The sequence below is a fragment of the Eumetopias jubatus genome, unplaced genomic scaffold (assembly GCF_037043125.1).
Source record: "Eumetopias jubatus isolate StellerSeaLion01/CBP00866 unplaced genomic scaffold, mEumJub1_p1.0 scaffold_9, whole genome shotgun sequence".
Classification (NCBI taxonomy): domain Eukaryota; kingdom Metazoa; phylum Chordata; class Mammalia; order Carnivora; family Otariidae; genus Eumetopias; species Eumetopias jubatus.
Genome location: NW_028274815.1, coordinates 114171447 through 114197093, shown reverse-complemented (window position 1 = coordinate 114197093; position 25647 = coordinate 114171447). Strand labels below are relative to the sequence as shown.

General features: G+C 43.1%; 1 protein-coding gene across 3 annotated transcripts in view; it reads right to left on the bottom strand.

Moving 5' to 3' along the window:
• Nucleotides 1–10569: 10569 nt before the first annotated feature.
• Nucleotides 10570–25647, bottom strand: part of TPX2 (TPX2 microtubule nucleation factor) — a 58877-nt gene continuing 43799 nt past the window's right edge. For 2 of the 3 annotated variants that reach the window (XM_028118937.2, XM_028118938.2), the window contains exons 12-17: nucleotides 19372–19467; nucleotides 18169–18345; nucleotides 17632–17778; nucleotides 14615–14726; nucleotides 13523–13710; nucleotides 10570–11388 (exon numbers count right to left, since the gene is read on the bottom strand). In XM_028118937.2, coding sequence (XP_027974738.2) covers nucleotides 11278–11388; nucleotides 13523–13710; nucleotides 14615–14726; nucleotides 17632–17778; nucleotides 18169–18345; nucleotides 19372–19467 — 831 coding nt within the window. In that variant the 3' untranslated portion in view covers nucleotides 10570–11277. The remainder of the gene's footprint in view (nucleotides 11389–13522; nucleotides 13711–14614; nucleotides 14727–17631; nucleotides 17779–18168; nucleotides 18346–19371; nucleotides 19468–25647) is intronic. The other variant, XM_028118939.2, reaches the window with a different exon arrangement.

The following is a 25647-nucleotide window of genomic DNA, read 5'->3' as shown; positions in this document are numbered from 1 at the left end:
CTGTGTGCAAACTGAACAGAGATCCCTCTGGAAGCCCAAATGACACACTGATCCATCTTGAAATCATGGAGTTTTATTGCTAAGATTACTTACTGAAAGCTCTAATCTGTGGCAAGGGCTAACGTGGTCACTTTGGGGGCGCAGAGATGTTGAAGAATAGCGATAGAATCATCGCATGGTGCAATTTCAGTCATTCATGAAGTAGGGTCCTTTCTTGTTGTTAAAAACATTTATTAAGGGGGCGCCTGGGCGGCTCAGTCGATTAGGCGTCTGCCCTCGGCTCAGGTCATGATCCCGGGGTCCTGGGATCGAGCCCCTCATCGGGCTCCCTGCTCCGCGCGGAGCCTGCTTCTCTCTCCCTCTGCAGCTCCCCCTGCTTCTGCTCTCTTGCTCATGGTCTCTCTCTCTCAAATAAATAAAATCTTAAAAAAAAAAATGTATTAGGAAAATGAGAAAAGGTCTGGAGGGATATAAATATACGTGTTAGTAGGTGTGAGAGTAGAGATGGTTTTCATGCTTTGGATCTTCCATTTTTTTCAAAATGACCGTTTGTGACTCTAAACGGATTAATAAATAATTTGAAATGTATCAGTATGTACACAGATTTCTATACTTCAAGACAGAAGGTGGTACAAGCGGCATAGGAGATACAAAAACAGCATGGATTGGGACCGCTGGCCAGGGACGCCTTCTCAGATGAAGGCGTGGCTCCGGCGGGCTTTCTCAGCGCCCAGGCCCCCCGAGTTTGTTTTCAAAGAAGCCTTCTTTAGAAGGCAGCCCCAGGACTCTCTCTTGAACCAGCATTTCAGGTGGTTCTCGTGCACACCCAAGTTTGAGAACCCGCAAGTCAGAGGGCCGGCTTTGAGGCCCTCCTGAGAGAGCCTGGCTGGTGCAGCTCCAGAGCCTGGGCTGGGCTGCTCAGCCCCAGTGCACATGGGAAATGTCTGGAGAGCTTTCACCACTCCCGAAGCCTGAGCCCCTCCTGAGTTCAGGCTAATTAAAGCACAGTATTTGGGAAGGGCAGCCCAGAATGCTGGTAGATTTTAAATCTCCCCAGAAGATTCTGATGTGCTGTCGGGGTTGAGAACCACTGCTCTGCGGCTCCCCCAGGACAAGAATGTCACCTCGGTTCTTTGAAATGCCCCTCCAAGTTCGGGTACAAACGTGGCATATGGCAGGCATTCTCTTCCGACTTGTTATGTGGACCGTGCACACTGTCTCAGTGTCTGGGGCTCTGGGGATCGAGATCCAGATCCACCTCAGGACAGGGACCATGTAAGTCAACTTTGTATCCCAAAGACCTAGTGCAAAAAGGGGTGCCATTAGTAATAGTAATAGCCACAAATATTTATTGTGTATTTACCGTGCGCCATACTGACTCCTTAACTCCAACTTTTTGGAGTAGATACTGCTATCACTCCCATTTCCAAGAGGAAACCGAGGCACAGAGGAGTAATTTGCCCAAGGTTTCAGAGATAGTGTTCTAGTGGCTCGGGAATGTAAACCCCAGCTGTTCGGCTCCTGAGCCCTCATGCTTCATCACTACTAAATGCCTGCTGGAGAGTGAATTCGTGAGTGAGTGAAGGAGACTTAATCTGCGTCATCAGGTTGGTGCTCTATAAGTGTTGAAGAGCAAGCGCTCCCACTTTGGTGGGGCCATGGGACGATGGGAAACCTTCACTTTCTCCCTGTCCCCCGTCTCAGCCCAACTCTGCAGCATAAACAGCAAAGACAAAAATAGCCAGGTAGTGACGTCAGAGGAACAAGGTCATCTGAAAATTACCCAGGGCCACTGGACACCTCCCTATAAGATCAAATAGCAGGAGGGTACCCCAGGCTGGTGCAGCTGTTCCAAGAACAGGAAACGTCCCAGAAGCAGACTTGGAAGCACCACTTCAGGAGGGCAGGGCCAGTGGGGGCGGGGGACAAACGCAGACACATAAAAGAGCAGAAGCAAGACCCAAGTACGGAGTATAGACCTGGGAGTCAAAAGTAATTCAACTTTGCACAAGAAGTTACTCCTGTCACACAAGCCTAGGAAATGGCTCAAAAAGCGGGGAATGCATGTTCTGTCCTGTTGCACAGGACAGCTTCCCAGCCTGCCATTGTGCTATGTATAAAACTTGAGGTCCATTTGCTAAACGGGGTTCCCATAAGAACCAGGGGGTGCATGGCAAACTCTAAGCAACTGCTGCAAGCAGCAGCCCTGCCTGGGATGGCCAGGGGCATCCAAACCAGGGATGAGGAGGGGGCTGGAGCAAAGCACCTCCTGGTACTTTGACCACCCTGGCAAGCTTGTGACTTTATTGACTGGCAGCCACCACCTCCCTGACAGGAACCCAAGCATTCAGCATGGTCTAAGATGCCTGCTGTGCAAAGTGGGGAAAGAGGACCTGCCTCCCAGCTTCTGGGATGCTTTGCTGGAGGTTCCCATTGCAAAGTCAAGAGCTGAGTGAGGGCTCCAGCCCAAACTGCAACCTTCACGAGACACTTGCTCCCAAGTCCTCAGTTGCTGGCCCTGGAGGTTGACAGAAACAATCTCTTCTTCACCCAGGGGGGTCACTCATCAAGCGTCACCCAGTTTGAAAAAGAGCCAGGAGCCCGAGAATGCCCATCCCTTACAGCTGGCTCTACTCAAGGGATGCACCTGGTGCGGTGCAGACAGACCTGGATCCACACTCTGCCACCTACTAGCAGTGTGACTTTGGGAACGGTAATTTAAGCGTGGAGCCTCAGTTTCCTCATCTGTCATATGACTTGTTGGAAGGCCCCATGGAAAAGTCTCCTGCTCTCCTTTATTCTGGTAATGGATGTTGGCTAGGGGGATAAATACCTACTCAACAAATCAGCAGCTCTCCTGTGTCACATGGGCAGATCTCACAAAGGTGACACCCCAGGGAGCTCCAGAGGGGAGGAGTGTTCTTGCTCACCAGATCCCCTCCTGTTTGGCCTGGGCACCAAGGGTCATGGGAGAGAATGGCTGCTGGCTCCCCGGCCCATAGAACCTTTGAGTTGGGAAACCTGTTGTCTCTCAGGACCAGCAGGTCCTTCCTGGCACGGCGGTCCTCACACTTGGGCATGCATCGGTCCTTATTAAAACACCCATTGTTGGGCCCCACATCCAGAGTGTCTGACTCAGGAGGTCTGCAGTGGGGTTGGAGAATTCGCATTTCTAGTCCTGATGAGCCTGGTCTGCAGGTCCACAGACCACCCCCAGAGGACTGCTGTCCCAAGGAAAAGTCCCCCAGCCCCATTTGCTGAGCTTGCAATTTAATTCCTACCCATTTTCCTGAGGCCTCTGAGTAATAGGAATGTTCTGTGAGGAAAATGCAGAAACTCTCAGTTGTCACGACAGATGTTTCAAGGAGAAGGAGCTGCACAAAAACCGAAGCCGTGAAGGGCAATGGGTCCTGGCAGCCCCTTCCCACTCCTCTCTGAGCGCTTGCACTGTGTGGCTTCTTGGATTTGTTCCTACTGCTGCAGTAACAAATTACCACAAGGGAAAAGAAAAAGGCTAATGAGCAGTAACAATCAGTGAGCCTCCAGCACAGACATCAACCTCCAGCCAGTAAGGGTGATTTCTACAGGCTCAACTGAAATCCCTCTCTGGTGTTGCCTGCACAAACTCCCATGGAGTCTCTAAGAGGTCTCTCTGCTCCTTTTGCTGGTTAACTTGCAGCTGCTGGCCCTGTCCTGTCAGGTTGTTATCTTTGGGTAAACAGCAGGGGCTTCTGGCAACCCCTGGTGACACATACCCATTGATAATTAATACTGAGCATATGACTCAAGCATGGTCACACTGAGTCACATTGGCCAACAGGAACAAGTGCCCAATGGGACAGTCACCATTACTGCTCCGAGTGCCTTTGGGTCATGTTAAAGCTGTCCTCCAAAGAGCTGGAAAAGGTCCTTTCTAGAAACATTGTTTTAACTTCTACGATGAGGAAATTGAACCTAGAGAATTCAAATGACATGCTCAAGGTCAGAAAGCCAGAAGCCACTCTCTCAATTCCTAATCTAGGGCTTTATCCACTAAATACTGTGCTCTTCCTGAACCCTGTGACAATTAACCCAAAGCAATCCAAGTCCCCTTGACCATGAACAATGTAAAACCTGCAGTGGAGACAAACAGAAGAGCAACAAGGCAAGGTATCAGTTTTACTGTGATGTCCTTAAACTGCTTCCAACAACAGAAAAACCACTACTAGATATCCTCACATCTTGGAAAAGCCAAGGATGGGAGGGACTTCCTTGTGGTAGTAAGAATTCGTTGAAACATTCTGTGCAGTCTTTAACCAGTTCCAAGGTCAAGAGAAACATCAGAAAATATGTGTGTGTGTCAGAGGACATTATTCAGGGATTAGTCCCCTGGAGTGATCTGGGCTAGATTTCCGCTTTCAGAACAACCCTTGGAAAGTCCTCAACAAGACACCACACTGGTCTCCAACATACCTCATTGAAGTTCAAATGGCAATCCAGGGGCAGGAGAGCTCCCTAGAAGTGCCCTCTTGCAGTGATTGACCAGGTGGCTACAGAAAAATATAAATATGAAAGGCCTGGCGTGGTTAGAACAAACGGCCTGTTAAAAATTCTGAAAATAGGGGTGCCTGGGTGGCTCAGTCGGTTGAGCAGCTGCCTTCGGCTCAGGTCATGATCCCAGGGTCCTGGGATCAAGCCCCGCATTGGGGTCCCTGCTCAGCAGAGAGCCTGCTTCTCCCTCTCCCTCTGCCTGTCGCTCTGACTACTTGTGCTCTCTCTCTTTCTCTGTCAAATAAAAAATAAATAAAAATCTTAAAAAAAAAATTCTGAAAATACTCAAGTTGAAAGAGCCTTACTGATCTTTCCGATTCAATCTCCTCGTTTGAAAGATGTGGAAACAAGTCCAGAAAAGGAGTGGCTTGTTACAAATCACGCAGTGTGTCAGTGACAGAAGTGAGATTAGATTCCCTGCCCCTACTCTTCCCAAAAGACACATCACAGCCCCAGGTAGAGTTAAAAAAGACAAAGGGTGTTCTCTTTTCAAATCTGATCTGAAGGCTTGGAGACAACAATTAACTATGTAAGTCTGTCTGAAAATGCAGAGTTCCAAGACTTTAAAATAACATAACAAGAGAGTTGTCTCCAGAAAGGCTTTGCCAAAGGCCAATAAGCGTTTTCTCTAGGCATGAGTGCCAGTAACATTGACATCCCAGCAGCCAAAAGGAGCTTTCCATTTTGAAAATGTGTATGCCAGGATAATGTCATTAACTATGCTTTGGGGAGGGGTTTATATTTTCTTTTAAAATCTTAATTACAAAGCTTGAAAATCGTTTGAAACATTTCATTTAGAGATGGGATACATTAGAGGCACAAACAGATCTGTCCTATAAATAGAGTCTAGAAAAATTCTTTGCAAAACAAGCATTTTCAATGAAAAGAAGCAAACTCAAAACAATGGAACAGTATGCTGCTGTTAAAATTGGCATTTACAAATCATGCAGTAATATGGAAATACATTTGAATTACTACTATGCTAACACACACACACACACACACACACACACACACACACACACACACACACACACACACACACACACACACACACACACACACACACACACACACACACACACACACAATCTCCCAGAAACATCCCAGAACATCCCAGGCAAGTATGTGGATGTGGTAAGAAAAACCTTTCGGTGTAGAGAAAAATCCTTCAGTGTAAAGAAATAGACTAAAGTTTCATACAAGAAAAAAACATTATACAAAGAAGTACCAGTGATCAAGGTGGATGACGTATTTTTTTTCTCTTTCTTCCTATTACCAGGTATTGTCCGAATGGTATATAATTAGCTACCCTACCTTAAAAACTGGGGAAAAAAAAGTGTTGTAAAACCCACTCAATATTTTTGCATAGAGCAAATTCAGTCACCTTCTGGTCACTTAGCAGGTTATCTCTAGGACACTGTGTGTGTGTGTGTGTGTGTGTGTGTGTGTGTGTGTGTGTGCGTGCGCGCGCGCGCGCTCCTGAGTGGGAGCATGTCAGCGTCAGGCTAGAGGCTTTTTTTTTTTTTATATATATTTTTTAAAGATTTTATTTATTTATTTGACAGAGACAGAGATAGTGAGAGAGGGAACACAAGCAGCGGGAGTGGGAGAGGGAGAAGCAGGCTTCCGCGGAGCAGGGAGCCCCGATGTGGGGCTCGATCCCAGGACCCCGGGATCATGACCCGAGCCAAAGGCAGACGCCTAACAACTGAGCCACCCAGGTGCCCCCGGGCTAGAGGCTTTTCAACTCTCCTTACCACCGAGCAAGCTTGAACAATGCTGCCCCAAACTGTTTTTCATATTACAGTTTATGACCACTGACTCTATTTTGTATATTGACCCACTGAAAACTACATCTCCCACCCTTGCTCCTGAAAGAAAACCTGGGAATAGCTTTGGTGCCAAAACAAGCTGAGCAACAGCACTTGGCTACAATTCTGAGCACATTCACATACTTGCCTGAGATGTTCTGGGATACTAGTCCCATAACTACATGGGTCTCAGCATATCCGACAGGCCAGGTTTTATTCCTTTCTGGCTAACAAAATTTTAAGGGAAAGGGAGAGGGTAACTGATGCCTTCACGTCAAGGTTAAGTCTGGTGAAATATTTCCCGATAAAACCCAGAGTTTTCTTAAGCCTTTTTTCCCTACCCTCCAACTATGGTTTCTCTGGGTGAAATGTCAGCATCTGCCAAACCGTTTCAGGAAGTTGATACCCTCAGCACATAAGAGCCCTGCTTTGACCCGAGCCCCGTCTCTTATTCTCTTGCAAGAATGAAAATAACAAACACCATAAGACATTTTCAATGTCAGTATCCTTCACTGCAGCGCTAGGAAATAGAGTGGGTATGCAAGAAGACAAAGGAAAACAAGGGAAAAGTATGTTTTGTCCCCAGGCTTCTTTTTTGTAGCAACTACACTGGCTTCAGCTGGATAACAAATTGTCCTGGAATTCTTGGCGTTGGTGCAAACATGTCAGCTCCCTGGTTACGCCTTCGTCACCACTCAAAGTACCACACGCTTTAACCTTCCTGCTCTTTCCATAGGCCTGGGTTTGTCCCGTATCCAGGAAACTTTATATGTTGTCTAAACTGAGCATCCCAGCAGGCTGCAAGGCAGATGGCAGCTCAGGACTCAGAATGTTGACTGGTTCCTACCTGGATCCACATCACCACGCCGTAACTCAGCCTGCCTGTGCAGAAATAGGAGCCCAGCCACGTGGCTAACAGCTTTTTTAACTGCTACTCTCAGCAATGAGGAACTTTCCCAGCAGATAAAATTCAGAAGGGAACTGAAAAGGAAGCAATGTCAAGATTTATCCAAGGGGATGCACAGGTTTAACCAGATACTCAAGCCAACAAGCCCCCAAGGCTCAGCTAGGCCAGGAGGAGGTAAAAGACCAGGTGTCGCTGACCTGTCCTCAAGTCCTTGGAACCTCAAGTCACTAGCCTAGGATATCTGCAGAGGATCTAGACCCCTCTACAGGTCTGCCTCCATGTCACTAGGTTCTCATAAGAGGCTTCATCCTTCAGTCAGGGGAAAGCCAGGACATGTCCAAGGTAGCACCTGAACAACATCATTCAATCCAGAACACATATGAAAAGAGCAAGGTACAGAGGGTAAAGCATGATACTATTTGTATAAAAATAAAAGGAGAGAGGAGATAGAAATACATCTATGGTGACTCTATCTCTGCAAAGGAGCACACCTGGTAACAATATCTCTGAGGATGGACCCTGAACAGTTGGGAGAAAAGGTGGAGAACTTTACCTTTGTAGCTTGTGAATTCTGAACCATGTGAATGTATAACATTTCAAAGAATAAATTAAAAACAAATGCAGAATGCTATAATCTTATTATTACAAAAAAAGAAAAATGCTCTAGAAATCTATGTGTGTACATAAAAACATTCTGGAAGAATATGCAACTGTTATTAATAGGGTACTCCTGGGAAATGGGAGGAGGGAAATAAGGACACTTGCATGGTTTACTCTATATGGTCTGTATTATTTTAATTGTTTCCAAAAGACATACTATATTATTTTCGCAATTTTTACTTAAAAAAAAAGAAAAAGAAATATCTTTAAGAACTGCAACCTCACCTCCAAAAGAATCTCTGAACTCCCTCAGTACTTTCAGTGTCTCACATTACTCAGTCACATCTTATCTTGCATTACAACACCCTATACACAGGAATCATCTCCGTCAAACTCGGGAGCAGCTGCAACGGTGGCCTGTCTACCACTCAAGCTCCACTTTCCAGGGACAAAACTCTGTGGAAAAGAACCGGCAAGGAATAAGTAGCAGTCAAGATGGCAACAAAGCAATCACACAAGGACGAAACGACCAACCACAGTAAGAGTGAACAGTAATCTTACAACTATGTTAATGAGCACAAGACTATTAGCAATGGGAAACCATGACCAAGCCAAAACAACACTGAAAACAGAGTCCTTCCCAGAAATTGTGGGAATTCTAACCATCTGCATGTGCGCATGAGCTAGGAGCTTTGCAAAATTGCCAAGCGAAGTGTGACAGCCAGATTTCTCAGTAAAATTCAGTAAATTCCTATCAGAGGACAGTTTCTTTGCTTAGGAAAATTTCAGAGCAACCTCTGAGTGTTGAAAGAGAAGCTCTCGCTAGAATATGGCCTGAAGGGATAAAGAACCTGACTTCCTCCATGAGATAAAAGTGGAAATTTTGAGCTTCGGAGGAAATGGGAGACTATATTAGAAATGAGGGTCATGTGAGGCGGTCCCGTTAAGAGAATTCAGTACCAAACAGACTGAGCTGAGGAGAGACAGCCAACTGCTGGGAAACAGGAATTCTAGGAAGCAGGAGGCAACGGATGTCTGTATCTCAATTCTAAGCTCTTTGTTCTGAAGTAATGTAATCGCACTCTGTTGCCTCTCCAAGACTGTCACACATTACCACCCCAACATGGGCCTGTCTGGAGAGGGTAATTCAGAAGGATCCACTAGGTCCATAATTCTCACTAATACTCTTTCCAGGACCCTCATTTTGAGGGCTGGATTTATTCTCCTACCTGAAATGACCAAAACCAAAAAATGGGCAACATATGTAAAACACCTGATACCAGATGGCAATACATGAATGACAGCGAACTGTCAGAAAACTGCTGATACAAGAGAGGGGGTAAAGCTATAGAGGAGAGACACAGAGGGGCTCAAGAGATGAACAGGAGAAAAACCCAAGCAAGAGGTGACCAGAAATAATGAAAACCCTCCAGGAATCCAAAAGAGATAGGACTGAGGTAGAACTGGATTTCTCACAGGACCGATACCTGTGTACCCATCTCAAATACCCTCTTTCTCGCACACCACGTCCAATATGTAAGCAACTCTTGCCAGTTACAACTCCAAGATACACTCAGAACCCAGCCGTTTCTTACCACCTCCACTGCTGCTACCCCAGCCCAAGCTCCTATTAGCTCTCACCTACATGCCTTCCATCCCATTCCAGTCTATTCTCCACACAGCAGTCAGAGAAACATTTACCACATGACAGAAGAGAGGACAGTTACTTGCTTATGGTCTGTCTTCCCTCCTAAAAGGTAAGCTCCATGAAGGCAAGTTCTTCTCTTTCTGTTCATTGCTGTATTCCCAGAGACTAAGTGGTCCCAAGGTATATACACTTAGCACCAAGTAAACAGTTGTTAAATGAATTACATAAGGTAGGTATGGACCTGTATACTAGACTTCTAGGAAATTATTATAAAGGAACTGTATCTTGCATCAGTCAGTGGGTCTTCAAGAGGCTCAGGGATCTGCAAATCATGTCTTGTTTTGTCATCCATCACTGAATCTACAACAGCCTGTTCATAATGCTCATTGAATGAATAAACAAAAGGAATATAAAATAGGTTTACTATCATCTATGGTGCCTAGGACTGGCCTGGGCAGAATATGGATGCTTTTATATCCTTTAGCGCAGGAGTAGAGGACGAATAAAGAGTAGAGTTCGTAAATAATGCCAAGTCTAAAAGAAAATACACTATTTGACATGGATCTAGCAAATTCTGTGCCAGCTACAAAAAATACAGAGATGACTAAGATAATTTTTATTTTCGAGGACTAAGAAAATTTTAGGTATCTGGGTCTCTACCAGTTGGTGAACAAATACAAGTAATTCAGCATATTACTATTCTACTAGAGACATATACAAGTAACATTTGGGAGGCACACAGAAGGAAGTGATCATCTTGCCTGCAGAGGTCAGGTGGTCAAGGAGGGATTTATGAAAAAGATTTTCCTTAGTCTTATAAGGAAGTTTACCAGATGAGAGAAAACACATTTAGCAAAGAAGGCATAACAACACTTCCTTCCAGAGTGGTTCCTGGAAGGGAGTTAACAAAATACAGAAGGACAGAAAAACGTTACAAAGCACTTTCCTCTAAGGACAGAGCCTATGCTTTAAAAAGTTCCTGGACCCTCCTCTTCTCAAAGTACCCATTTCTCCAATAAGATGTGACCTCCAAAGGGGCTTGACAGAGTTAAAAACATGAAGTAACAAAATCAGGGAGGGGAAGACAAACATATTTATTCTACTCCAGTCTATCAGAGGACTTAAAATGTGTACTGCACAGCATTCCGTTATCAGCATTGACAAGGGAAGAATGTGCCTTAACAGCAGCTCTGCCCCAAAGCTTGCCGATGGCTGCTATGAGGCGCCCGGTCGGTCCACCGTCTTCTTCGTGGTAGTGCAGTTAATGAGGCTTCCACCCTTGTAGAGACAGGCTCCTTAACTCTAAATTTATTTTGTGCAGATAAGGAAAGAATCTAATATACTGACTGTTCCTCAGGTAAGCCATCACTTAAATCCTATCTTAGTATTTAACTATCTTTATTTTCTGATTAAAACAGGAAAAAAAGGGGGAGTGGGTAAAGAAGCAATAGCAAGTATACTGTGCTGATACAGAGACTTTAAACTCTAGGCAGAGTTAAGACACATATTAAAGGTCGACTGATGGTTCAAAGGAAATAACTACATGGAGTCAGCGAGACGTGCATCAGTTGAGTCTCATTATTAGCCTCAATAATGTAGGAAAACAATTCTCAACAAAATCGGAGTCCATACTTGTCAGGTATGCTCTGTTGGGCATGGGCAGGTAAAAGTCTAGAGAAAGGGGTTCTCTCCATGCCCTGGTAACAAAGAAAGGCTTCTGGTTTGATGAAAAGAGCAGCTCCTGTTCCCAGGTGGTGCCTGCTGCTCACTGGCTGAGGTTAGCAGTGGAACCGAGTGGAGAACTTGGGAGAAACGGGCACAGTCAGAGGCTGGTCACTTGACTTTACTTCCACACCCTGGTACTTGCGTATTGGATTTGCCTTGTGCACCTACAGAATAAGGAAAGATAGTTACCACTGATCAGGATGTTAGAGAACTATGCATACAGTTGTTTTTATTTTTTTCTTCTTGAGAAAATGTTTGTATAGTCTTAGAGATCCAAGTCACCATCCAAAGGGGGGGGGGGACACAACACAGCATAATGGAAAGGCATGTGAGCTTTGGAGCCCACGTAGGTTTCTATTCAGGTCTTGGGGGTCCCTCAGCTTGCACTAAAGAACATCAAGCCTAACTCCAGCTTGACTGTTTATTACTAGGTTTTTTTTTTTTAGATTTATTTATTTATTTATTTGAGAGAGAGAGTGAGAGAGAGAGAGAGCACATGAGAGGGGGAGGGTCAGAGGGAGAAGCAGACTCCCTGCGCAGCAGGGAGCCAGATGCGGGACTCGATCCCGGGACTCCAGGATCATGACCTGAGCTGAAGGCAGTCGCTCAACCAAATGAGCCACCCAGGTGCCCTGTTTATTACTAGGTTTAACAGGGTTGTACACAATTGCAGCAGAAAAGAGATACATGTTAAGAATCTGTCAGAGTGGGGCGCCTGGGTGGCTCAGATGGTTAAGCGTCTGCCTTCGGCTCAGGTCATGATCCCAGGGTCTTGGGATTGAGTCCCGCATCGGGCTCCCTGCTCCTCGGGAGCCTGCTTCTCCCTCTGCCTCTCTCTCTCATGAATAAATAAATAAAATCTTTAAAAAAAAAAAAAAGAATCTGTCAGAGTGGGGGGTAGGGGGCTGGGATAACTGGGTGATGGACATTAAGGAGGGCACGTGATGTAATGAGCACTGGGTGTTATATAAGACAGATGAATCACTGAACTCTACCTCTGAAACTAATAACATACTATATGTTTAAAAAAAAAAAAATCTCCCAGAGTACAATCTTAAGCTTATTGAGTCTTAATATTCACCAAAACCATGGACAAACAAACAAAAATGATAACCAGGAAGAGTTTCTGGGAGAAGGCCATCCTTCCTTCTGGGTAGTCTAAAACAATCCTGAATTAAGTCAGGTTAGTTGAGAGCTAACTAGCACTGACTGAACTATGCTTTAGGATGCTGACATCAGCCTATACTGAGAATCACTCTAAGTAACACCTCTATGATGGGGACAAACACAAGAGGCAGTACCAAGTGTTGAAGAAAAATCAAAGAACTTCAGGCTGGAAAAAAGGCTGGTTTTGTGAGCATATCTAGAGTGGGGACTGTATCATTTTTTCATCCAATCAGCAAACGGCAGCTTGGATTTTGCCAAGAAGCTAGTCCCTTTAATAGTTTGTCCCTAGAGCCTTCCTGAGGCCACAGTCATTACTGCCAAAAGCTGTATCAGCAGCTGGCCTAGCCTTTTTAGACAAAACCGCAAAAACTTATGTATTTATATAATCATCCTTTTATCAATCACATGAAGTTCCATCTGAAACTGTCTCTTTGCTCATTAATGCAGCTTGTTGCCCTCTGAGTGAAAAAGTCCTTAATGTGAATTAAGCTTTCTATCTTGGATAACTTAATATCTAAATCATTATGCTAGTGTTAGCACTGAGGGTCACATGGACCAATATGTGCTATAACCTCAAGGAATTTGAGTCAATTATTAAGAGGAAAACGAAAATACAGTTGCCACATAATTCCCAAGTCCTTCCCTACCTATGTATTCTTGTCTAATTGTAAAACCACATTGGTTTTCTTAAGTCTAAAGAAAATAATAAGTTAGATAAACAAACCCTAGGAATGCATCACTGTGCATGTTATATACCACATGATACCCTCCTCATGAAGACCCCTGGAAGAAATTCTATCTGAATTCAGTATCAAGACTAAATTTTTTTTTTTTAACAACTAGCTTGTTTGTATCTCATGAACACTGTTAGTTTTGTAACCAACAGGTTGGTTCCTAAAAAGAGCTAAAATTATGGCTCAAACTTAGCAGACACATGGATCACAATGTGCACATCTTTAACATTGTTCACATCACAACTTTGTCACTGTTCTTGGTTTGTGTGATTTTCCTTCATTCATCTTTGATATGTCCTGGTAGGCCACCTTAGATCCTTTCTGGAACAAGGCAAGGTACAGATAAAACAAAATAAAGACAACCATGGGTTAGTGAGTGCTCATGCTGCCCAGTTACCAGTTCTTTCCGTAGCCTGGCCAGCTCCTCCCTCTGCTGCTCTTCCTCCTGGTGCCTGGCCTCCTCCAACTGCTGGACTTTCTGAGCTTCTACCTCAGCCATTCTCTTCTCCAGCTCCTGCCGCTCCTTGGCTCTCTTCTCGGTGGCCAGCTGAAAAGGTTCCTGAACTAGAGAACCAGAGAGGCCCTCTGAGTACAGAAAGAGAGAGAATATTGGTGCACAAGCAGGACCTACATAAACCTAGCCCCCTGGATGCAGCAAGTGGCACAGACATGCATGGCAACAGAAAGGTTAAACTCTAGGGAAGCCCTGTTAGCAGAAAGGTGGAGCACACCACATACAAAAAGTCCTAGAATTTTATTTTATTTATTTTTTATTTTTCTAAAGATTTTATTTATTTATTTGACAGAGAGAGACACAGTGAGAGAGGGAACACAAGCAGGGGGAGAGGAAGAGGGAGAAACAGGCCTCCCGCTGAGCAGGGAGCCCGATGCGGGGCTCAATCCCAGGACCCCAGGATCATGACCTGAGCCGAAGGCAGACACTCAATGACTGAGCCACCCAGGCGCCCCAAAAAATCCTAGAATTTTAACAGTTGGAAGGGCTCCTGGAAACCATCTAATTAGGAGAAAAGCAAGACCCACACAGATGAAATAGCTTGCTCAAAACTACATAGTGATTCTGAGACAGATGTAGGAGGAGAATCCAATTTTCTGACACCTTACCCAGAGCTTAAGGAATCAAACGTTTTATACCTAAGGCTTGCTTCATGGTGAACTCCAGAAAGAAGTCCTGGCTCTTCCTCCCTCACTTACTACTCTTTGTAAAGTAAAGCCCATAACCGCTGTTGAAATGCCAGCAGCTTTTGCCCAGGCTCTTGTTCTGTGAATCTGGCCTCAACATATGCTGCAAACTTAACACAGGCGTGCGGTTCAACAAAGACAAAAAACCCAGTCTAAGAAGAGAACTAGATCCTCTAAAGGAAAATGCTTCTGGTTGACACAGCTGATACTGACATAACTGAGTCCCAGCATCCCCCCTGGGAAGTCTGACAATTCTACCCTGATCCCCCAAGAGTACATATAATACTACCAGCAACGGATTTCTTCTCTTTCTTGGGAACAAAGGGCTCCTGGGACATGACTGTGTTTGGACGAGCCTTGAAACAAGCTGCTTCTCTCTGCTGCTTCAGTTCTTCCTCCAGCTATTAGAAAGACAGTCTGTTAGATAAGCAACAGCACAATCCTTCATAACTGCTGCCTCAGTGGCTTGAGAATTAATGTTTCTAAATGGCTTCATCAATAAAGGCAGGAGATGACTTCATCTAAACCCCAGTTAAAACCCCCTTTACACTAAGGGGATCAAACTAACATAACAACCTCTGAATCCACTGAGAAGTAGAGAATATCTTTAAGGTACTTTTAAGGCCTAACTGAACATCACAAAAATAAATGTGTGGACATTATATACTTTTGGATGGGATAATCTATAAAGTATTCTCCCTTCCAACCCCCAAAAGAATTTAGCCAGAATTTTTTTTTAAGATTTTACTTATTTATTTGAGAGAGAGAAAGCATGAGTGGGATGGGGAGGGGAGTGGGGGAGAGGCAGAAGGAGAGGGAGAAGCAGACTCCCCACTGAGCAGGGAGCCCAATGCGGGGCTCAATCCCAGGACCCTGAGATCAAGACCTGAGCCAGGGATGCCTGGGTGGCTCAGTTGGTTAGGCGACTGCCTTCGGCTCAGGTCATGATCCCGGAGTCGTGGGATCGAGTCCCGCATCGGGCTCCCTGCTCGGCGGGGAGTCTGCTTCTCCCTCTGACCCTCTTCCCTCTCGTGCTCTCTATCTCTCTCATTTTCTCTCTCTCAAAAAAAAAAAAAAAAAAAAAAATCTTTAAAAAAAAAAGACCTGAGCCAAAGGCAAATGCTTAACCAACTGAGCCACTCAGGTGCCCCAAATCTAACCAGAATTTAATCAAGCCTCTAGATTTAACTACTCATTTATAGGAAATACAGAAAGTACAGGAACATATTATATAACACCATGGGAATACAATGACCAAAATTGGGATTGTGGAAAATTTATAGGACAAACAAGCCAGTTTATTCCACAAGTAATATATAACTAGAGGAGCCTACAGAGAAAAAGAGATTTAGAGATTTATCAAACAAATGCAATATGTGGGCCTTATTTGGATCCTGATTTGAGCAATTCGACTGTCTAAAAAAATTATAGGGGCACCTGGGTGGCTCAGTCGTTAAGCAACTGCCTTCGGCTCAGGTCATGATCCCAGGGTCCTGGGATTGAGCCCCGCATCGGGCTCCTTGCGCTCAGCGGGGAGCCTGCTTCTCCCTCCCCCTCTGCCTGCCACTCCCCCTGCTTGTGCTTTCTGTCAAATAAATAAAATCTTTAAAAATGAATAAATAAGTAAATAAATAATGAGATTTGGGGATATAAGAACACTATTTGTCACTATTAAGGGATTAATATTAATCTTTTTATGTGTGATAGTATTATGGGGTTTTTTTAATACTTATATTTTTAAAGATATATACTGAAGATATAAAGATACATATATATCTTTACTTGCTGTTTTTGGATGAAATGACGTGATACCTAGAATTTGCTTCAAAGTAGTCCTTTGTTGGTAGAAATATCTAGTATAGAGGTTAAGTAGGTAGAAATGCAGATGAAGGGGTGCCTGGGTGGCTCAGATGGATGGGCATCTGCCTTTGGCTCAAGTCATGATCCCAGGGTCCTGGGATCAAGCCCCATGTTGGGCTCCTGGCTCAACGGGGAGTCTGCTTCTCCCTCTCCCCCTGCTCATGCTCTGTCTCAGATAAATAAAAATCTCCAAAAAAAAAAAAAAGAAATGCAGATGAAATAAGATCTTCCATGTTTTGATCATTACAGAACCAAGTGACAGGTTCATGGAAGATCATTATACTATCCTCTCTACTTTTGGGTATGTTTGAAAAACTTAAAAAAAAAAAAATGATAGGAAATACCCCACACAGACATTTTGTGTCATGGTCCTGGAAAGAGATTCATTACTACTTCCAAAACAACTGTTTTCCTAGGGAACACCACCAACAAGGGACCTATGTGCAGTCATGTAAGCAATCGCATCTCCTGACTTCCTAGAAAGATTAGCCCAGAGCTCCTTTTGGACAGATTCCAGATAAGTGATGATATAAAAACACTGACAAACTTAGGGATTCGGGGGAATTTTTTTTCCAAATAGGGCAGAATTAGACCCCAATTATACCAGCCAACAACCAATTAATTGTTTTTAATCACCTGTCATCTACAAAGAGCACACTATGTTAAGAAGACAGCATACCATACTGAGGATCTATTCTCACCATACTGTTTCTTATCAAAGTACCAACAGAAAGGAGTGAACATGTAAGGAACAAATCTAACAGAAGGAATAGATGAGATCTTAAACTCCTGATGCAAAAAGAGCCTGTTGGTTCTCACATTCCCCAGATAATCACTTGGAGCAGAGCTCAGCAAACTTCAGCCTGCAGGCCAAATCCAGCTTGCAATCCCTTTTGTATAGTACTTGAGGTAAGTCTAGTTTTCACATTTTCAAAGGGTTGAAACACATAAACACATAAACACACACACACACACACACACACACACACACAGAACATGTGACAGAGACCATATGTAACCTACAAAATCTAAAATATTTACTATCTGGTCTTTTATTTTTTATTATTTTTTTAAAGATTTATTTATTTATGAGAGAAAGAGAGAGAGAGAGAGAGAGAGCGCATGCACATGAGCAGGGGGAGGGGCAATGGGAGAGGAAGACAAGCAGACTCCCTGCTTAGCGGGGAGCCTGATGTGGGGCTCGATCCCAGGACCCTGAGATCATGACCTGAGCCGAAATCAAAGAGTTGGACACTTAACTGAGCCACCCAGGCAGCCCACTATTTGGTCTTTTATAGAAAGTCTGCTGATCCCTGATTTAGAGTGAGAGTCCCTGAAATAATCCAGTATGTTAGTTCTCAGATGAATTTTAGTGTAGTGGGTCTACCTACTCTAACAAACCAATAATGAAGCAATGAACATTTTAGCTGCTCTCCCATCCCCCACCTGGTGCTTCCAAGTCTGTGCCTTCAGAGCACCTCTTCTGTCAGTCTCCAAGCAGAAAGGCTCAATCTGAGTTGTGTTCTTCACCTTCTTCTCTGGCAGGTTAATGGTGTCAAAATGAGGCAAAGGAAGTGCCTTAAACTTGGGCACCTAACAGAAAAGAAAACATAAGATTTAAGATCCTAAGGTCTCTCTAGCCAGAAAGCAAGAGCTGCTCCCGAATATCTGGATGAATCTGAAATATAGGAAAGGCCAGTTTTCAAAGCAGCATGGTATGTATAACAGAAAGAGTAAGGGGCTCAAAAGGAAATCTAGGTTGTCCTCCCAATATTGCCAATAACTGGCAACACGATCACAGGAAAGTCACTTAATCTCCTTGCGCCAGTAGGGTTACTAAGAACTTGCCCTATTTATACTTCATAACGTTCTTACAGGGATCAAAGGAAGTCAGTGATTTTATAGCTAAAAGTGCAACATAAAAGATTATCTGTGACAGATCAAAGATAGTATTATGCTACTTGCAGAAACTGAAACACCTACCTCCCCTTTCTGCAGTTCTTTTATTTTCTTTTCCTTCTGTAACTGACGTTCTTTGTCGCGAGAATCAAAAGAGAAAGGGCATATTTCCACAGTTCTTGCCTCTGGGATTTGGGGCTTAAAAGGCACCCCATAATGTGGCACAGGTTGAGCTCTTATCACTACCGGCTCCTCCTCTTCCTAAGGGAAAAACTGTAGTTTAGACACAAGCTCTCTCTCACCTCCACAGAATGTGGTGTCAGAAGACAGTATTTGAGAGAAATCATTAATTAAGGCAAGTTACTCAACCTCCTAGGTGTCTTTGCTTCCTTTTCTATCAAAGAGGGATAATACCTAAGTCACCTACCACTTCATAGGGGTGAGACCAGTGTGAAAGCATTTGATAAAGGACTAACACAATTACTCTTAAAGGATCTAAAGTTTTTCACAGGAAGGTTGTAAAAATGAAATGAGATCAAACAGTGTGAACAAAATGAAGAACAGAGAAAAGGTACTAAGTAAGCATATACCTTGGCCTCTTCTTTGACCCAGCCTCCAGACTCCACTAAAACATGTGACTGGGAGTTAATGGTTGCCAAACCCAGAATAGGACCAAGTAAGTTGTTTGGGTTCAAGCTGGTAACATAAGATTACGGTGTATTTTAGTTTCAAATGAACCTATAAAAAGGTTTATGCGTGAGATCTGCTATAAAATTACCCTAACTCTGGATATTTATAGATAAAATGGGAGATGTAACAAGATACTAGCCTGATCAATGACAGTTTATGTATTCTAATTTCATAAACCATCACTACACAGTAACCTTAGCAACCCTTGGGTTAGTGGAGATCAGACAGGGAGGACATAACTGCTCAGTGTGAATTTTGAAAGTCCCTCACTGAATGGTGACAATAGCTTAGGCAAAATAAAATACAGGGCTTGTCGACTTTTGATTCAAGTTATGACAGGCTGATTTTCAATGCTATAAAAATGGACAAGCATCCAATAACTTGCATAACCAGTCACTACTGAAAGCCAGAAGATTCATACCCTTACCAATTACTTTGCTCTTGGGGGAGCAAAAAAGATGATCAAATGTTCATACCCACTGTTAAAGACAACTCCAGATAAGAGTGACTGGCTTTGAATTCCATTAAGCTTAAGAAAGAGGAATGTTAAACTGATAAGGTAGAAGAAAGAAAACTCCCTCTATCCCAGGGAATCACCTCATCTTCTTTGGTGGGCATTCGAATTCTGTTCTTCAGCGCAAAGGCCGGTGACTTGGGGACAGTGATTGGAAGTACTTTCTTTTCAGGAACACCCTGCAAGGAGTAAGCAATTCAATTAGACATCCCAGAACAATCTCTACTAGGCTGTGTGGTGAGATCAAATCCCTCTCGGGGAGACTGGGTGGCTCAGTCGGTTAAGTGTCTTTGGCTCAGGGCATGATCCTAGGATCCTGGGATTGAGCCCCGGCTTGGGTTTTCTGCTCAGTGGGGAGTCTGCTTCTCCCTCTCCCTCTGCCTCCCGCCCCCCCTGCTTGTGCTCTCTCTCTGTCAAATAAATAAATAAAAATCTAAAAAAAAAAAAAAGATCAAATCCCTCTCTTAAAGGGGAGTTCACATACCAGGAATCAAAAAAAGGCTAGTACTTTATTTTTTTTTTTAAGATTTTATTTATTTATTCAAGAGAGAGAGAATGAGAGATAGAGAGCACAAGAGGGAAGAGGGTCAGAGGGAGAAGCAGACTCCCTCCTGAGCAGGGAGCCCGGTGTGGGGCTCGATCCCGGGACTCCAGGATCATGACCTGAGCCGAAGGCAGTCGCTTAACCAACTGAGCCACCCAGGCGCCCAAAAGGCTAGTACTTTAGTATATTGCTGTTTACCCAGCATACTGAAACACAGTAGCATTCCAAAGGTGGATTATCATACAGAAGAGCAGCAAATAACAAGGGCATGGCTGGAGTCCTATATTCAGTAAAAATAGGATTCATCACAATCTTTTTTAGTGCCTATGAAAAACACCACAACAGAAAACAAATTAGTGCCAGTATTTTTTTGTTTCTCTTCCTTTCTAAACTCTAATCACTCAAAAATAAAAATAAAGACTTCCAAATGTATCTAGGATCAGAATAGATACTGTCCATTTTCTTAAACTTATTCCTCATACAACTCTATAATGAAAACTTATGTTCAAAAACATCACCCTCAGGGTGCCTGGCTGGCTCAGTCTGGTGGAGCATGTGACTCCTGATCTCACAGTTGCCAGTCTGAGCCCCATATTGGGTGTAGAGATTACTTAAAAATAAAATCTTAAAAAAAAAAAAATCACCCTCAAAAGACAAATGGGAAAAAGTATTGGGCAAGAGCTAGTTAAATTTTCTTCTGCCAAACAAATAGACAAAGAACAAGAACAAGCAGTTCACAAAGATACACAAGAGACTCGATCTCAATAATTTTTAAAAATATAAATTAATTCAGGTTATTTTTCATCTATAAGATTGAGTAATATTTGAAAGACTGATTAATACCAGTGTTGGCATGTACAAAAGAGAAGTCGGCACTCACATATAGTTGGGTAAGAGTATAGATCATAAATTGGTACAACCTTTAGGAATTACCTATTTTTTTTTTTTTAAGATTTTATTTATTTGACGGAGAGAGCAAGACAGTGCGCACAAGCAGGGGGAGCAGAAGAGGAAGAGGGAGAAGTAGGCTCTCTGCTGAGCAGGGAGCCGATGCAGGGCTCGATTCCAGGACTCTGGGATCACGACCTGAGCTGAAGACAGACACTTAACCAACTGATCCACCCAAGCGCTCCCTCCTTTTTTTTTTTTAAGATTTTATTTATTCATTTGACGGAGGAGGGTGGGAATTACCTATTAAATTTTTAAATGGTCATACTCTCTCACCCAATATTCCACCTTTAGTATTTGATCTCTAGTTTAGTTTTTGGTTTTAGGTATTATTTCAATATTTTTTAAAAGAATTAAAAATTGCAGATAACTAAATTACTTATCAAGAAAGGATCAGTTAAATCCTTTTTTAAATTGTGGTGCATCCGTAGAAAAGAATATTATACAGCCATGAAAAAGAATTTAAAAATCTTTATTACTGACATAGTGTTCATAATATTGAGGGGAGAGGGACAAGTTGCTGAAATAGAGAATTTTTTTTTTGTTTTTAAAATATATATAATTAATTTAAGCATAGAAAATAAAATCTGGGAAGAACAGTCGTTAACTCTCATACCTCTTTGAGAGTAGATTAAGGGAAGCAATGAATTTTCTATATTCCATAATTGTCATACATTCAACTACTCTGAAGATTTTTCCCTTCATGATTCCAAAAACACTGCCAACATTTTTTTTTAAAGATTTTATTTATTTACTCATGAGAGAGAGAGAGAGAGAGAGAGAGAGAGAGAAGCAGAGAGAGAAGCAGAGGGAGAAGCAGGCTCCCCGCTGAGCAGGGAGCCTGATGCGGGACTTGATCCCAGGACCCTGGGATCATGACCTGAGCCGAAGGCAGATGCTTAACCATCTGAGCCACCCAGGCGCCCACTGCCAACATTTTAAATCCTTGCAGGCTGAGTTACATGTATGATACTGTGCACGTCATTCAAGACTAACACATTTTAGAAAGTTGTTCCATAAGCACTCTCTGATTCTCACAGAATTTATACTCTATCACAAATCTGGCAATTAATCCTAACTACAAAATGGCATCTCTTGGGCTTTTTTGAATGAAGGGTTATGACCAGATCAATTTTAAAAATATAAAAATAAAAACTGCAGCATTATTTATAACAGCCAAACCATGGAAGCAGTCCAAGTATCCACTGATAGATAAATGGCTAAAAAAGCTGTGGTGTGTGTGTATACACACACCAATCTGTATTGGTGTATACACACACCCAATACCAATGGCATATTATTCAGCCATTACAAAAAGAATGAAATCTTGCCATTTACAACAACATGGATGGAGCTAGAGAGTAGAGTGCTAAATAAAACAAGTCAGAGAAAGACAAATACCAAAAGATTTCACTCCCATGCATAATTTAAAAAACAAATGAGCAAAGGAAAAAAGAGAGAGAGAAACCAAGAAAGAGACTCTTAACTATAAAGAACAAACTGATGGTCACTGGAGGGGAGGGGAGTTGGGTGGGGGGATGGGAGAAATAGGGGATGAGGGTTAAAGAGTACACTTATCATTTTGAAAAAATAAAACAAAATAAAACGGTAAGATCAAACCCTTATGTTACATTCACATGTGTATGCTGCCTCCCTCTGCCCTCTATTCTGTTTCCTCTCCACCATACAAGGCCACACAACTGATTGCCTGCACCATTCCACTAGCCTTGTGATAGTCTTTCAGGTTCGCATCTCATTCCTCCAATCCGTCTTCCTATATACAGTCAGAACTATTTGTCTAAGACACATCACATCACATAACTTCCTGACTTAAAGTTCTTTAATGGCTCCTAGGCTACCTACAATAGCATAACAAATTCCTTGCCATGAAGTACAAGGTGCCTCATGATACGGTGCCCTGCGTGAGTCTCCAGCCTTATCTCTTGCCCCTCCCTAGAGCTCACCCTAAAACCACTATGAACTACTGGCAGTTGCCAAAACGTTAACGCTGGTTCTCTCAATAACTTTGTGTTCTCCTGAAATGTCCCAGCTGCTTGGAAGCACCTAAGCCTTTTTTCAAGCCTCCACTGAAGCATCTCTTCTTTTATAAAGGCTTTTAATTGATCTCTCCACTCCCAGAACCTATGAAATGACCCCTCTTTCCCTATATATAGTTCTATGACAGTACATAAAAAACTTCACAGCACTTGTGTATTTAGATGTTCAACTCCTGCTAGCCTTCAAGAGTGCGGACTGTTATTCCACTAATCCCTAGTACCTAACAAGGACCTTGGCAAGTATAAGGCATTCAGTAAATGTTCATTGAATAACAATTTGTACCTTGGACTCTTGAACTCTAATTTATACCTTGGGAGAGAGACTTCTCCTTAATCCCAACAATGCTGTGACTGCTTAAAACATGTTTGGAAAGTCTGTCTTAGAGTGGCCTTCAAAGCTAATTTTTAAGCAATGCAGGGTAGTGGCTCAATATTTACTTTTAATTAAGCAAAACTATTTCCAGCTCTATTATCTTGGACTACTTAGTTTTAGTTACAAATGATTTAGATTAGCTCTTAAAAGCAAATTAATCTTTAAAATATGAACATTTGCCACTGCTGAAGAGATCTAAGACTGTGCCACAGGCTCCAAGATAAGTGGCTTTTCCAAAATGCTTTGTATAGTATGAGTCATTAAAAAGAATTTATACCCTGCCAAGGTAACCACTGTAAAGAGAATGCTCATTCTGCTGTGGAAGCTGTTTTCTAAAGAAATCTAGGATCAGGGGTGCCTGGGTGGCTCAGATGGTTAAGCATCTGCCTTTGGCTCGGGTCATGATCCCAGGATCCTGGGATCGAGCCCCACATTGGCTCCTGGCTCAGCAGGGAGCCTGTTTCTCCCTCTGCCTCTCCCCCCGCTCGTGCTCTCTCTCTCTCTCCGTATCTCTGTGTCTTGAATAAATAAAATCTTAAAAAAAAAAAAAAAAAAGAAATCCAGGATCACTAGGAACAGTGAAATCCCATATAACAGAAATTGTAATGAGAGTGACAAAAGTCCATGAAATGGGTTTTCAAATAATGCTTACCAAAGAACAACAAGAGCCTGTTGTTCTACAAGTGGCCACCAGCCTCTTGCTCGAGCACACTCAGGGCATGTCTGAGTGGGAAGAACATGAAGCAAGGCTCAGAGGTTGGTTCCAGCCCTGCTCTGATTCTAATCTGCATAACTTGGGGCACATTATAGAGAGCCTTCTAGGCCTTGGGTTTTTGGGGGTTTTTTTAAGATTTTATTTATTTATTTGAGAGAGAGAGTGTTAAGAAGAGAGCAGAAGCAGGGGGAGCAGCAGAGGGAGAGAAGCAGACTCCCTGCTGAGCAGGGACCCTGACATCATGACCTGAGCCAAAAGCAGACACTTAACTGAGCCACCCAGGCACCCTTTTTTTGTTTTTGTTTTTAAGATTTTATTTATTTGGGGGGGGAGAGAAAGCGAGTGGGGGGAGAGGCAAGAGAGAGGGAGAAGCAAATTCCCTGCTGAGTGTGGAGCCCAACGTGGAGCCTGGTCCCAGGACCCTGAGATCATGACCTAAGCCAAAGTCAGACACTTAACTGACTGAGCCACCCAGCTCATTTCTTTTCATAAAGTAATCGAAATAAAAACCTGAGGATTAATTTAGTTCTAAAATAATCCCCCTTTTCCTTTCTTCCCCTCTCTACATCCACCCAGCAGAGATATGCCTTTTTAAAGAGCAACAGAGGGGTGCCTGGGTGGCTCAGTTGTTAAGCATCTGCCTTCGGCTCAGGTCATGATCCCATGGTCCTGTGATCGAGCCCCGCATTGGGCTCCCGGGTCCGCGGGAGGCCTGCTTCTCCTTCTCCCACTCCCCCTGCTTGTGTTCCCTCTCTCACTGCCTCTCTCTCTCTGTCAAATGAATAAATAAAATCTTTGAAAAAAAATAAATAAAATAAAAGAGCAACGGAAATCTCTAATAAATAAGCCACGAAAGAGCTATCTAGGAGTGGGCTCAATCCTCATTAATTGGGGGAGAGGAAAAGGTGATTTATGAATATCAACTCTGCAGCAATTACCCACCCACACCCCATCTCTACTGTAATCAACACTAACTGGGGGCTCAATCAGAAATTTAAAAAAACAGGGACACCTAGGTGGCTTAGCTAGTTAAGTGCCAGACTCTTGATTTCGGCTCAGGTAGTGATCTCAGGGTTGTGAGATTGAGCCCGTGTCGTGCTCAGCACAGAGTCTGCTTGAGATTCTGTCTCCCTCTACCCCTTCCTCTGGTCATCGGTTATGCGCTCTCTCTCTCTCTCTCAGTAAATAAATAAATAGGTAAATAAATAAATAAATATTTTTTAAAAAATAAAAATTTAAAAAATGAATTTTGGGTTTCTAAAAACAGAAGGCTTCCTGTTTTGCTATTTTAAGTTTTCCTAGTTGTAAGCTCCTTGAGGGTAGGAATGTCGCCATTTACATTACTTTGCATTCTCCACAGGACCTACAAGAAGTAGTAATTAGTTAGGTGAATGTATGCTGATTAACAGTACTGTCCTTATTTGTTTACATATCAATCTGCTCCACCAAATGGAAAACTTTGAGGAGTGATGTGTTTTCCCCCATCTTTGAATTCCTAGTACTTAACACAGCCTAGGCCAGTATATTTCAGCTGGTACTGTTACTCACTCAATTACCCAATATCAGAGTGCTTCTGCAGTGATATTAGGTGCAGCGGATATAAAAGTGACTAAGACAGAGGTACACAGTCCCTGCTTTCAGGGAGCTCACATTCTAGTGGAGGAAAAGAGACAACGAAAAGGTAACAAATCAGGTATTCCCTGATTTTCAAAAAGTGCTCTG